Source organism: Scyliorhinus torazame, chromosome 4 (assembly GCF_047496885.1).
Source record: "Scyliorhinus torazame isolate Kashiwa2021f chromosome 4, sScyTor2.1, whole genome shotgun sequence".
NCBI lineage: Eukaryota > Metazoa > Chordata > Chondrichthyes > Carcharhiniformes > Scyliorhinidae > Scyliorhinus > Scyliorhinus torazame.
Genome location: NC_092710.1, coordinates 159,318,258 through 159,333,698, shown reverse-complemented (window position 1 = coordinate 159,333,698; position 15,441 = coordinate 159,318,258). Strand labels below are relative to the sequence as shown.

The 15,441-nt window shown below is 45.0% G+C and overlaps 1 protein-coding gene across 1 annotated transcript in view; it reads left to right on the top strand.

Annotated features, from left to right (window-relative positions):
• Window positions 1–15,441, top strand: part of nbas (NBAS subunit of NRZ tethering complex) — a 381,349-nt gene that overhangs the window by 163,194 nt on the left and 202,714 nt on the right. Inside the window, exon 31 of the mRNA XM_072498805.1 lies at window positions 12,511–12,623. Coding sequence (XP_072354906.1) covers window positions 12,511–12,623 — 113 coding nt within the window. The remainder of the gene's footprint in view (window positions 1–12,510; window positions 12,624–15,441) is intronic.

Below are 15,441 nucleotides of genomic sequence, written 5' to 3'. Positions count from 1 at the left end.
AGACAGATTGAGAGCTGTATGTTTCCTTTCTTGTTGTTTCATGGGAAATTGTGTAGTTGTGTTAAGGGTAATTAATTGTAAGCTGTTCTTTTCGGGTGCTAAGTTAAAAAGTTTAAATTGTATTTATAGTAAAGTTTTGTTTTAGAAATACCAAAGTGCTATTTTATTTCATGCAATCACTCCTGGAATCATTATTTCCGCAAAGTCTAAAATATTGGAATTTTGGTCAGTATCCTAGCCACTTTGGAGTCTGGTCTGGGGTCGTAATACTAGGCAATGAAATTCGTAGTAGGGACCAAAGACAATAGTTTCATTCTTCCCAGTATTTGATTGGAGGAGATTTCTGCTACTTGATTTTGGACAAACAGATTCACAATTTATAGACAATGAATGGGTTGAGACTGATGGCGGTGCAGTAGAGCTGAGTGCCGTCAGTGTAAATGTGAAAGCTAACACTGTTTTCAGATGAATTGAGAAATGTTGTTTTCACTCGAGCAAAATGCCCTGTGACCCACGGATTCCACAACCCTTTATTTACTGTCAAATAATTAGAGAAATCCAGGCCGAGCTAAGTATGCTTTTTGTAGTATGGAAATCGGAATTATACATAGTATGTGCAGTGTGGTCTCAGCAAAAGTTCTGTATATATTTAATTACTTTTATATTCTATTCTGTTGCAAGTTTATTTCAATAGTTTATTTTCACTTCTAATGACTATATCACATTGATTTTCTACTTTTAGTAATTTTATGTATCTGTTTTTACATATCCTTTTGCTCCTCTACCTCATCTGTTTTCATACCTTCCAAAGAATAAGTAACCTCCATCTTTCTCATGCCAAAATTAACAAGCTCGTAGTTCGTTTTGGTAAATTTATTTGTTATTTACCTGTCCAATTGGCAAGCCTGTTATTTCTTTCTGTAGTTTGGTGCAGCCCCGCCTCAATTATTAGCTACAGCCAATGCTTGAATTTCAGAACTTCACCTTCCAATGATCATAATTAAGAGGATTCATCAGGAAAGAATGAGCAGGTTCGAGCTCTTTTTCTCTGAAAAAGATAAGATTGAGGAGATCGGATAGAGGTCTTTAAAATTATGAAGAGGATACATTCAGATGGACGAAAATAAATATTTCCAATTGTTAGTGAATTCAGAAAATGAGGATCTTTAACCGTTAATATATCAGAGAAATAATTTAGGTGGGATTTCCCGAAAAAGTAATTGAAATGTGGAAATCACTGTCACACGGAGTGGTTGAATAAAAGTAATAATTAAGTGTTTAAGAGGATGTGTGAAGCATAAATAAATGAAAAGGGAATGGAGCGATACAGAATAGAGAGAAGAGTGATGTGATTAGAATAGGAGGAGGCTGAAGTTGAGTATAAGTAACACCTTACCAGTGGGGCTAAATGGCTCGTTTCTTTGCGTTCATTCTGTGTAATTTTGGACTGACTTTTTTATTGTAGGCCCAATTAATTATGTTTTTATGGATGAGATTGCTTGTGAGGACTCTGGTGTCAAAAATCTTTTTGTGCTGTTTATGTTAATGTGACCTTTTGCATTTAGAAATGCAACTTTTCTAATTAGGAAAATTAGGGGAGGCATTCTCCGGCCTCCCAGCCACGTGTTTCTCGGCGGCAAGAGGAGGCTCGCCGTTCGCTGGCGACAGTATTCTCTGCTCCCACCACTGTCAATGGGATTTCCATTGAAGCCACCCCACCCTGCCGGGAAACCCAAGGGCGGGGGTGTTCTGCCAGGGGGCCAAAGAAGTCCAGCCCAGATAACGACAGTTGCAAACTGCCGAGGTCATTCACACCACAGTTTTAACTTGAAAATTTCAAACTGAAGGTCACCTGAAATCTGTTTGATTGGGAAATAAAAATGTGAACAATGTGTGGTGCCTAGTTTGTGACATGCTTGCAGTTTAGATGCAAGACCTTGTTATATGCCAGCAGAGCATCTATGATGTTGCTCATGAAACTTGAGAATTTTGTTTCAACCTCCATGGCCACTGGAAAATACGTTTTCTCCAGAAATTGTGTAGTGTTGTTAAATCGTTTCCTAAAAAATACATTTAGCAACTTCATGTAGATATAGTTGTTCAGTCATGTTATATTTTTATATAATGTTCTTCATAAATGATTTAATTGCCCAGCTATTCGTCTCCATATCACAAAGTACGAAGGAATACATAAACCTTAATATTCTTTGCGTTTTTCCAACATTGCTAAATATCCCTACAGCAATCCCCAGCCACCTCCTCCCTTGCAACATTGTGAATTCTATCATTGAAGCTAGAAAAACACAGCAACACAGTCATTTAAAAAAAAATAATAATTTGTGCGATGTGGGCATCGTTGGTTAAGGTGGAATTTATTACCCAATCCTAATTACCCCTGAGAAGGTGTCTTCTTAAACCACAGCAGTCCCTGAGGTGTGGGTACACTTACAGTGCTGTTAGGGAGGAATTTGTTGGATTTTGAATCAGCAACAGTGAAGGAATGGCGATATATTTCCAAGTCAGGATGGTGAGTGACTTGGAGGGGAACCTCTCGGTGTTACCAGGTCCCTGTCGCGCTGGTCCTTCTAGCTGGCAGTGCATGTGAGTTTGGAAAGTGCTGCCACTGATTGCCGGTGGAGGGAGTGAATATTTGTAAAAGGGATGCCAATCAATTAGGCTGCTTTGTCCTAGACCCTGTCAACTTCGTGAGTGCTGTTGGAGCCGTACTAATCCAGGCAAAGGGAGAGTATTCCATTGCACACCTGACTTGTGCCTTGTGGATTGTGGACAGGCTTTGGGGAATCAGGAGTTGAGTTACTCGCCACAGCATTCCTAGCCTTTGACCTGCTCTAGTAGCCAAAGTATTTGTCTGGCTAGTTCAGTTTCTGGTCAGTGGTAACCATCAGGATGTTGATAGTGGGGGATTCGGCGATACTAATGCCATTGAATGCCAATGGACAATGGTTCATCTCTTGTTGGAGATGATCATTGTCCAGCACTTGTGTGGTGCAAATGATACTTGCCACTTGCCAGCCCAAGCCTGAATATTGTCCAGGTCTTTCCGCATTTGGTCATCAACCTCTCAGTTGCGAATTATGCTAAACATTCTGCAATCACCATCGAACAACCCCAGTTCTGACCTTATAATGAAGAATGAAACATAGTTTTTAAAAAATCAATAAATAAACTATACTCTTTACAAATTGATCAAATTTTCTATCTGAATAGTTCTTTTCAAATTTATATTTTTTGAATTTAAACAATGTGAGCAGGTAACTTTGCTTTGCAAAGACCACAGTGACTATGCACCAGAACTGTAAGGAATACAATGAAGGGGGAATATTGTTTTAAGTGCGAGGGAGATAGATTATTTTAAGTAAAATTGGTGAATAAACGATCTAAAGATGCGCCTAAATTGTCTTTTCCCAGTGCTGCACATTCTTTTCTGTTCCATTGATGGATGTTTACTTAATTAACTTTACGTGTAGCTCATGATCGCTCATCTCCACACCATCTACTCCTGCAGCAAATTGTGGTCTTTTAATATTCTGTGTCAACTTATCCAAATCTCCTACCATCCTTCTTTTTTCCTCAATATGAACCTAGGGTATCATATGTTTCAAGAAAGGTCCACAAAATATAAAAATACTCAGTGTCAACAAATTCAGTACTTTAATAAATGTAAATTCTTTTGAAACACTTGAGCACTGCTGTCTCCAGTAATATTAAATAATTTAACACTTTACAGTTTATTGAAATATCACTGACATTACAGTGCATGCAATTCTGATCTCATTAAGAAGTTCGGGATTGTTTTCAGCCTCTTCTGTGTCTACATCAGGGTAACTTTTGGGTACAATTTTCATTGTTTCCTCCAGTATCGAACTATTTCCAGAATTTTCACTGCAAAATGCTGCAGTTTTGCATATATTTCCCTATTAGGAGAGTAGAAGTTCTGCATTATGAATTTGGGGCATTATTTATGTCACGCTGAATAAATCAAAAAAGATACAACTACATGGTGTTCATGCTATTAACAAAAGTGAAGCAAAATCAGTTCACTGGTACCAGCTTTGACAGATATGTATACTTGCCTCTATTTTACCAAGTACAAATGAAGGGGTTGGAAGTCTGCGGATAAAATGCCCAGACCAAACTGGTAGTTCTGAAATGGAATTAATGAGAAATATTTCTGTATTTTAATACTACTTTAGAATCTAATAAATTGTATATCCACATGACACTTGGTGCGTTAATTTAAAAAAGCATACATATTGAGAAAATCGTCATGGAGCTGGTTTTACATTGGACTACTTTACATAAATAGCAGAGGTCACAACGCACAAGTCAATCACTGAAGTCTCCAAAAGTCCTTTCAAAAACTGGAGTCGACTTATAAACAGAGCATAAAATGTAAACCGCCAGTGTAGGCAATCATCATTTTTAAATGTGAAAAAAACACTGGTAATTCATGGTAAATTAATGTTGCATGGTTTATTAAGTGAATTAATTCTATAAAGACACTTCTAACCACAATCAAAGCATTTTAAAACCCATCAAATTCATTGTCTTTGGCATCCGACACAAAGAGTTCATCACAATCATTCTGAGTCTCTTTGGCTATGGCACCATTGTAAGGATCCCACTCTGGATCAGATGTGGCACTTTCAGCTTTGAAAATATCCCTCCACAACAAATCATCATTACCTCCATCCATTGAATTGGATATTCTGCATTTTTTAATAATCTGACCACACTTGGTGCAGTAAAAAAAAAATCCCACAATTTGATGATGACACCACGCAAAACATCAAGAATGTCTCTTAATCTCACCAGTTAAATGAAGTCTGAACATGTCCTACACCAATAACATGTGTTCTTTGTGTAGACCACTGAGGCGGCTATTCCGTTCATTATCAATCCATTCATTATCAATCCACAACTTCACTGTCCTCATCTAGCCAACCATTATCATGGACATGTTCAAAGACTCCTGCAGGGAACTTGATTTTCAGTACATTTTACATTTAAAAAATTACCATAGGCTTGAATTTTGTTTCTCAGCCCCATGCAAGTTAGTGCCACCATTATTCGTGTCTTCTTGCATCCTGTGGTTTCCACTCGGAACTTTCAAACCTTTTCACTCCATGGTTCAGTTGCTGGGCATATAAAAATTCATGGGCTGATGTGAAATGGGTACATGTGTATTTGCAGCCGTCTGATGATGAATCACTGGAAACTGATGATGTTTGAAGTTGAGGTCCTTTGATAGTATCTGAGCAATCTATTTTGTTTCATAAAGGGATATACCAACCAGCTATTGCTCTGAATTCTTTACTGGACTCGGGGTTCGATTTGGCCCACTTTTTAAAAAAAATATATTTTATTCAAAAATTTTTGGCCAAACAAAACAATACAAAGGTTTTCCTTTTTACAACAGTAAAACAGTATGAATAACAGTGGCCGTTTTTAACAAATAAATAAATAATATATAAACTAAATGGCAACTGCCCTATCAAAAATAATAACTCTCCAAAAATAAAATCAAACAATCCAATATACATAGCCTAATACAAATATTTATACAAAAACACCCCTGAGGACCCGCCCGGGCCCTCTCCCCTGGGTTGCTGCTGTTACCTTCCCATTTCCTTTATCGTTCTGCGATGTAGTCAATGAACGGTTGCCACCGCCTGGTGAACCCTTGAGCCGAACCCCTTAGTGCAAACTTTATCCGTTCTAGTTTTATGAACCCTGCCATGTCATTTATCCAGGTCTCCACACCCGGGGGTTTGGCTTCCTTCCACATCCTTCGCCTGGCTACTAGGGACGCAAAGGCCAAGACATCAGCCTCTTTCGCCTCCTGCACTCCCGGCTCTTCTGCAACCCCGAATATAGCCAACCCCCAGCCCGGCTCGACCCGGACCCCCACCACCTTCGAAAGCACCTTTGCCACCCCCACCCAGAACCCCTGTAGTGCCGGACATGACCAAAACATGTGGGTGTGGTTTGCTGGGCTTCTCGAGCATCTCCCACACCTATCCTCTACCCCGAAAAATTTACTGAGCCGTGCTCCGGTCATATGCGCCCTGTGTAAAACCTTGAATTGTGTCAGGCTTAGCCTGGCGCACGAGGACGACGAGTTTACCCTACGTAGGGCATCAGCCCACAGCCCCTCCTCAATCTCTTCCCTCAGCTCTTCTTCCCATTTCCCCTTCAGCTCATCCACCATGATCTCCCCCTCGTCCCTCATTTCCCTGTATATATCCGACACCCTACCATCCCCCACCCATGTCCCTGAGATCACTCTATCCTGAACCTCCTGCGTCGGGAGCTGCGGGAATTCCCTCACCTGTTGCCTCGCAAAAGCCCTCAGTTGCATGTACCGAAATACATTCCCTTGGGGCAACCCATATTTTTCCGTCAGCGCTCCCAGACTCGCAAACGTCCCGTCTATGAACAGATCTCTCAGTTGCACAACCCCAGCTCTTTGCCATGCTCCAAATCCCCCATCCATTCTCCCCAGGACAAACCTATGGTTATTTCTTATCGGGGACCGCACCGAGGCTCCCGTCCTTCCCCTGTGTCGTCTCCACTGCCCCCAAATTTTTAGTGTTGCCACCACCACTGGACTTGTGGTGTATTTCTTCGGGGAGAACGGCAACGGCGCCGTCACCATTGCTTGTAGGCTGGTTCCCTTGCAGGACGCCATCTCCAATCTCTTCCACGCCGCTCCCTCCCCTTCTCCCATCCACTTACACACCATTGAGATATTGGCGGCCCAGTAGTATTCACTTAGGCTCGGTAGTGCCAGCCCCCCCCCCCCCCCCCCCCCCTATCCCTGCTACGCTGCAAGAACCCCCTCCTCACTCTCGGGGTCTTCCCGGCCCACACAAAACTCATGACACTTTTCTCAATTCTCTTGAAAAAAGCCTTCGTGACCATCACCGGAAGGCACTGAAACACAAAGAGGAATCTCGGGAGGACTACCATTTTAACCGCCTGCACCCTACCCACCAGTGACAGGGGTACCATGTCCCATCTCTTAAAATCCTCCTCCATCTGTTCCACCAATCTTGTTAGATTAAGCCGGTGTAAGGTTCCCCAACTCCTGGCTATCTGAATCCCTAAGTACCTGAAATCTCTTGTCAGCTTCCTCAGCGGTAAGTCATCTATTCCCCTGCTCTGCTCCCCCGGATGCACCACAAACAGCTCACACTTACCCATATTCAATTTGTACCCCAAAAATTCCCCAAACTCCCTGAGTGCATTATCTCAGGCATCCCCTCCGCTGGGTCCGCAACATACAGCAATAAATCATCTGCATACAAGGATACCCGGTGTTCTTCTCCTCCCCTGAGCACTCCCCTCCACTTCCTGGAGCCCCTCAGTGCTATGGCCAGGGGCTCAATCGCCAATGCAAACAGTAACGGAGACAGGGGACACCCCTGCCTCATCCCTCTATGAAGACGGAAGTAATCAGACCTCTGTCCGTTCGTGACCACGCTCGCCACCGGGGCCCTATACAGCAGCTGTACCCATCCGATATACCCTTCTCCAAAACCAAATCTCCTCAGCACCTCCCACAGATAATCCCACTCCACTCTGTTGAATGCTTTCTCGGCGTCCATCGCCACCAATATCTCCGCCTCCCCCTCTGGTGGGGGCATCATCATTACCCCTAGCAACCTCCGTATGTTCGTTTTCAGCTGTCTCCCCTTAACGAACCCAGTTTGATCCTCGTGGACCACCCCGGGGACACAGTCCTCTATCCTCGTCGCCATCACCTTGGCCAAGAGCTTAGCATCTACATTTAAAAGGGAAATGGGCCAGGAGGACCCACACTGCAGCGGGTCTTTTCCCTTCTTCAAAAGGAGCGATATCGTTGCCTCCGACATAGTCGGGGGCAGCTGCCCCCTTTCCCTAGCCTCATTAAAGGTTCTCGTCAGAAGCGGGGCCAGTAAGTCCATATACTTCCTATAAAATTCCACCAGGAATCCGTCCGGTCCCGGGGCCTTCCCCACCTGCATGCTCCAAATCCCTTTTACCACCTCCTCTATCTCAATCTGTGCTCCCAGTCCCGCCCTCTCCTGCTCCTCCACCTTAGGGAATTCCAGCTGATCCAAGAAACACATCATTCCCTCCTTCCCTTCCGCGGGCTGAGCCTTATATAACCTCTCATAAAATGCCTTGAACACCCCGTTCACTCTCTCCGCTCCCCGTTCCATCTCTCCCTCCTCATCTCTCACCCCACCTATCTCTCTCGCTGCTCCCCTCTTCCTCAATTGGTGGGCCAGTAGCCGACTCGCCTTCTCTCCATACTCATACTGTACACCCTGTGCCCTCCTCCACTGTGCCTCCGCCTTACCCGTGGTCAGCAGGTCAAACTCCACATGTAGCCTTTGTCTTTCCCTGTACAGTCCCTCCTCCGGTGCCTCCGCATATTGCCTGTCCACTCTCAAAGGTTCTTTCAGCAATCGCTCCCTTTCTTTACCCTCTTGCTTCGCTTTATGTGCCCTTATGGATATCAGTTCCCCTCTAACCACCGCCTTCAACGCCTCCCAGACCACTCCCACCTGAACCTCTCCATTGTCATTAAGCTCCAAGTACCTTTCGATGCACCCCCTCACCCTTAAACATACCCCCTCATCCGCCAATAAGCCCATATCCATTCTCCAGAGTGGGTGCTGTTCTTTTTCCTCTCCTACCTCCAGGTCTACCCAATGTGGAGCGTGGTCTGAAACAGCTATGGCCGTATATTCCGTCCCTGTCACCTTCAGAATCAGTGCCCTTCCCAAGACAAAAAAGTCTATCCGTGAATATACTTTGTGGACATGGGAGAAAAATGAGAACTCCTTATTCCTAGGCCTACTAAATCTCCAGGGGTCTACCCCTCCCATCTGCTCCATGAAGTCCTTGAGCACCCTGGCCGCTGCCAGCCTCCTCCCGGTCCTGGACCTCGATCGGTCCAGCCCTGGATCAAGCACCGTATTGAAATCTCCCCCCATTACCAACTTTCCCGCCTCCAGGTCCGGGATACGTCCCAACATACGCCTCATAAAATTTGCATCATCCCTGTTCGGGGCGTATACGTTCACCAGAACCACCGCCTCCCCTTGCAATCTGCCACTCACCATCACATATCTACCCCCACTATCCGCCACTATGGTCTTTGCCTCAAACAGTACCCGTTTCCCCACCAAGATAGCCACCCCCCTGTTCTTCGCATCCAAACCCGAATGAAACACCTGCCCCACCCATCCTTTACGTAGTCTGACCTGGTCTATCAGTTTCAAATGCGTCTCCTGCAACATAACCACATCTGCCTTTAATTTCTTTAGGTGTGCGAGTACCTGTGCCCTTTTAATCGGCCCGTTCAGCCCACTCACGTTCTACGTGATCAGCCGGGTTGGGGGGCTCTTTACCCCCCCCCCCCTTGTCGACTAGTCATCCCCTTTTTTAACCCAGCTCCTCACCCGGTTCCCACGTACCCGTGTATCCCCCCAATGGCGCCCTCCCGCCTCGACCACCCCATCCCATAACAGCTCCCCCTTCTCCTTAGCAGCAGCAACCCAGTTAACCCCCCCCCCCCCTCCGCTAGATCCCTTCCTAGCGTAGTTGCACCCCCCATGTTGCTCCCAGAAGTCAGCGAACTCTGGCTGACCTCGGCTTCCCCCCTTGTCCTCGACCCCCTCCTTCCTGCGTCCCTGTCCCCGCCATAATTACGATAGCGCGGGAACAAAGCCCGCATTTCCCAGTCGGCCCCGCCCCTAATGACCGGTGCCCACAGTTCCTCATACCACCCCACCCCCCCCCCCCCCCAACATGGGGAAGATAGAAAAGTTACAGGATCACAGGATTAACAAACTGAAAAATCATCCCCCCCCCCCCCTTTTTTCCTCGCCCCACATAATCACCCCACCACTTTGTCCCAAAAGTTCTTTCTCTCGCCAGACTATTCCAGCTTCTCGTCCACAATGAATGTCCACGCCTCTTCTGCCATCTCAAAGTAGTGGTGCTTCCCTTGGTGTGTGACCCACAATCTCGCCGGTTGTAACATTCCAAATTGGATCTTCTTTTTGTGAAGCACCGCCTTAGCCCGATTAAAACTTGCCCTCCTTCTCGCCACCTCCACACTCCAATCCTGGTATACGCGGATCACCGCGTTTTCCCACCTGCAGCTCCGAGTTTTCTTCGCCCATCTTAGAAACCTCACCACTATGGCTCGAGGTATTTCTCCTGTCCTTGGTCTTCGCGCCATAACTCGATAAGCTCCCTCCACCTCCAAAGGGCCCGTTGGGGCCTCCGATCCCATTAGCGAGTGAAGCATCGTGCTCACATATGTCCCGACGTCCGCCCCTTCTACGCCTTCGGGAAGACCCAGAACCCTTAAATTCTTCCTCCTCGAATTATTCTCCAGTACTTCCAGCCTTTCCACACACCTTTTGTGCTGCGCCTCGTGCGTCTCTGTCTTAACCACCAGGCCCTGTATTTCGTCTTCGTTTTCAGCAGCCTTTGCCTTCACGACCCGAAGCTCCTGCTCTTGAGTCTTCTGCTCCTCCTTTAGCCCTTCAATCGCCTGTAATATCGGGGCCAACAACTCCTTCAATTCCTTTTTCAGCTCTTCCACACAGCGCCGCAGGAACTCTTGTTGGTCTGGGCCCCAAAACAAACGGCCACCTTCCGACGCCAACTTGCTTTGAGCTTGCCTTCCTTGCCGCTGCTCCAGAGGATCCTCCGCAATCCGGCTGCTATCCTCTCCCTTATCCATGCGTGTCCGGGGGGATTCCCTTCTAGTTTACCGCACAGTGTTTTTGGCTGTTTAAATTGCCGTTGGGGCTCCTATTAAGAGCCCAAAAGTCCGTTCCACCGGGAGCTGCCGAAACGTGCGACTTAGCTGGTCATCGCCGCACCCGGAAGTCCGATTTGGCCCACTTAACTGCATATAGACGAATTGCATTCTGATGTCACAATAACCATTCAGATGATTTCTGAAGATCCATTCCAATAAATGTATCTCAAGATCAGGCCAGTGGCTGGTTTCTATTCTCGTTGCGCATTTTGTCTTGGGCATCTTCTTCAGGGCAAATTCCTCCTCCAATTCTCGCACCAATTGTTTTTACCAACACTGGCTTCTTTTGTTGCAGCATATTTGATGAGTTAGCAAATATTGTAATTTTTATTTAGCTTGAAACCAGTTTCGTATTTCATTTAGTTGAAAGACTCATTTCTCTTTGTCATTCACCATGCATGGTCTTCTCTTGTGTGAGCATGTCATAAACTCTAGTGCACCTTCACAACACAGCCCATAGCACCTGCTTGATCCCTTCCACCCAGTTATAAGGTACCAGTAAGTAAAATATATGTTTGTGGGGTAGAACATTTGAGGCTGAATAGTAATACAAATATAGCACTGGGACTACGGCGCTGAGGACCCAGGTTCGAATCCTGGCCCCGGGTCACTGTCTGCGTGGAGTTTGCACATTCTCCCCGGGTCTGCATGAGTTTCACCCCCACAACCCAAAGATGTGCTGGTTAGGTGGATTGGCCACGCTAAATTGCCCCTTAATTGGAAAAGAAAAATAATTGGATACTCTAATTTTATTTTTTAAAAATATGGCATGTTTTGGCTGAAAAGGGGAGTTGACTTATACACGAGTATATGCAAGAATGTGGGGCGGGACTCTCCGAACCTCCGCACTGAAAGTGGGATCGGCGCGGGGGCAGAGAATGCTCGCGATCGGGTCCGACGCTGAGACGCGATTCTCTGGCGACCGAAGAATCGGCACCAGTCGGGGGCCGTTACAGGAGGCCCCCGCGGCCATTCTTCGTGGTTGACAGTCCAAGTTCCCGCCGGCATGGTTGCCGTGTGATTCCACCTAGCGGGAGCTCGGCGTCGCGGCTGAGGGGGCCGTCCTGGTGGGGGGACGGGGAATCAGACACCGGGGTGGCCTTCACGAAAGCCAGGCCCACGATCGGGGGCAACCGATCGGTGGGCCCGCGCATCCCGGGGGTGGGGGGGGGGGGGGGGGTGCCTATCATCTTTCGCACCAGGCCGCTGTAGGGATCCGCCATGTTGTGCGGGGGCCGGGGCAAAAACGTCCGCGGCGCGCATGTGCGGACCCACGGCCGGAAGTGCTGGGGCCAGTATCGGCAGCCGGAGCTCCGTGAAGCACCCCAGCGCCATGCTGGGCCCCTGTGGGTTGCAGAATCGCTGGGCCAAGGGGCCCGTTGATGCCGGCATGAAACACTCTGGTGTTTACGCCAGCGTCAACACTTTGCCGCGATTTTGGAGAATCCCAGCAGTGATTTTTATTCAGCGGGACAAATTGGGTTGTCTCATATGCTGGGTCAACCTATCCACTGCAATTTTCACTGTATACTGTTGGAGAAATCACAATTAAATGATGCCAATTAAACAATGACTGATAATAAGCCCATTGAGTATGCCACATTGCCTGCGTGATTCAAATTTGTTTACCATCTGGACTTTCCTTACTTTGTTACTAGGTGCTGCTTACAACTCATCACTGACTGCTCCCCTGTCATTCAAGAAGAGCTGGATCTCATCAATGTTCTTGGTCTGCTAGAGGATTTCAACATGAAGATCTTGCCCATGCAAGGTATAACAACTTGCTTCTACATAATTGGTACTCTGCGTAAAACAAACCAGGTAAAATAAAACAAATGTCGCACTTAGAAGAACGTGAGGCAAAATGGTAGAGGCCAAGTAGAAGTTGTGGGAGGGGACGCTAGGCAGTACTATTGCTAGTAGGAGGTGAAGGGGATTGGAGAGGGTTAAGCACAAACCCACTGGATGGGTTTATATATTGCTTAGCCTTGATAATCTTAGGCCTGTGAAATGCAAGAGACAAAGTTCGGGTAAGAGGAAGGCAGATCAAGAAGGCAAATAGGTCATCTCGGAGATCGCTGGTCTTATTTAGATACAATAAGAAGTCTTACAACACCAGGTTAAAGTCCAACAGGTTTGTTTAAAATGATTTGAAACAAACCTGTTGGACTTTAACCTGGTGTTGTAAGACTTCTTATTGTGCTCACCCCAGTCCAACACCGGCATCTCCACATCATCCTTATTTAGATAGTTAGCACAATGGAGAACAGAACCAACAGCTTTGGTGGTGAAGCTTGATAGACTTCGGGAGGCAAGTATGTTTTTATAAATTGCAAACAGGCACAGTAGTAAAGTGTTTACTGGTTTAAGTAGCATTTACAGGAAGTGTGTACCATATTGATGTAAAACGTGTCTTTTTTAAAAATTGGCATTTAATTCTTCAAATCATTACTTCCTGGTGTCATATTTTGTCAATCTTTATTAATAGCATAACATAAGCACTGCAATGAAGTTACTGTTTTTTCAACATAAACTTCAGTATCTTTGGGCGGGATCCTTCGGCCGTGCCTGCCCGGCGACCGGAAATTCCCGCCCGATGTCAACGGACCTTTACATGGTCTGCGTCCCGTCTGTGGCGATCGTGCGGCAGGCGCTGCCGAAGAATCTAGCCCTTTATATACAATGATAACTGCCAATGCAAACTGATCACACTTCAATTGCATCCTCTTGCCAGTGGTAGCATTGTAGCACTTTATATATCTCCCAGTTAACGTGGAATTTACAACACAGAGGCCCATAACGTCCAGTTCCCTAACGTCGTCACGTTTAGGGGGTAACCCAATGATGCGCTGGGGAATACCTCGAGGAAGTTCACATTTTTGGGTTCATCCAGCAATTGTCCAGAAGCACTAACTTCCACTGGACAATTGCGTTGGCTTGAAACCATCCAACAGAAGCTGACTTCAGATGGCTCTGCCAGTTTTATCCTGACAGTTACTCTGAAACCGTCAGAGGGAAGAAATCACCTGACTCCAGAGCAACTAGTTTTAAAAAACCAGACCCAGCCTCACACGGGACACCCCAGTAGATCCTCCTTCCGTCCTGACTTACCCTTCCTCCTCTGGTCCCCCCGATAACTATAATCTATCTGTTCTGGCATGAAATGTGTATTTCATTTTAGTACTTTCTTCAATGTGCCTACATCCTTTCTCTGGAAACCAGAGCTATACAGTATTCTCTAACTTTGGTCTAACCAAGGTTCTAAACAAGCTTTGCATAATATTCCTGCTTTTCAAATCTGTCATCTAAAAATGTATCTCACTGCTTAGTTTGTATTTTTATGGCCTTTCAATGTACCCCTCAATCTCTTTGATGTGTACTCCATTAATAATATTTTCCTTTTCTAAATTACGGTAAGTTTTGCTATTTAACTGCAAACAATAAAATCAAAGCTTTACATTGCAATAAGGACAGCAGCATGAATATATAATAGATTCTGAATCATGGCTGCATGTTCTAGTCCACTTGCCTCCCTCCCACCTTCCCCATTCACCTGATAACTGCATTTGGTCTTATTCCCAATGCTATGGGACATTGACTAGTATGTTGAAATATGATAAAACATTGTGTTTACCAATTTATTTGTATTCCAATTTACCACGGTTAATAAATAATACATTACAACTGCATTTTACATTTTATACATGGAACTAAGCTTGGCCTATTATGTACTCATTTCTATTCAATGAGGTCCTTTAGGATCCAAAAATGCAATTTAAAGCTTGGATTAAATTTTCAAAGGAGATGCAGTGCTCAACAAACATATATCTAATGAATGCCAATACAGTAATTGTGTTGATTTGTGCAATTTATATCCAAAGGGCTGAAAGTATTGAATAAACTTTTTTCTTTTTGTTGGTGTGAGCTGATTCATAGTATAATAAAGTAACAGTGGGATTACCTTCAGCTACATTGCATTTTAAATCAAATCAATATGTTGTACTGCATCCCGCTAGCAGTTCCAATAAAACACAGTAATTCAAACCATAGACATTAGCACAGGAGGGATAAACAAAAGAATGAAACATAAGTTTGCTTAAAACATCTGAATAATAGAGAATTCCATGAAACAACTCCTCTTTCTTTGTTTTGAATGTGTGCCATATCTGAATGTAAAGTATTACAACAGCCACTTGAATTGTCTTCAGAAGTTGGAACATCTAAAGACAATATCTAAATATATTCCCGAGAAAGTTCACAAAGCCTGAACTTCCTGATGAGGTTCACCATCCGTATCTGCCAGTATCCCAATCAATGCACGTTTTAAAGAGAAGGAAAGGAGAAGTTGATACTGGTCTGTAACAAATGCACTGGCATTGACTTTGCTAGTATCTAAATGCAGGGTGAAATCTCAGTCAATTCACAATTAAGACTGTTCGGTAATCAGTATTGACAGGTGGTACGAAGTATGTAGAAATAAAACATAATTTGTAACCCACAATGTGTTGATATCAAGATTCATCCACAGAACAGTTTGGCTGTTGAGAAATACATAAAATAAAATTAGTTACACACAACTTCATTTCAGA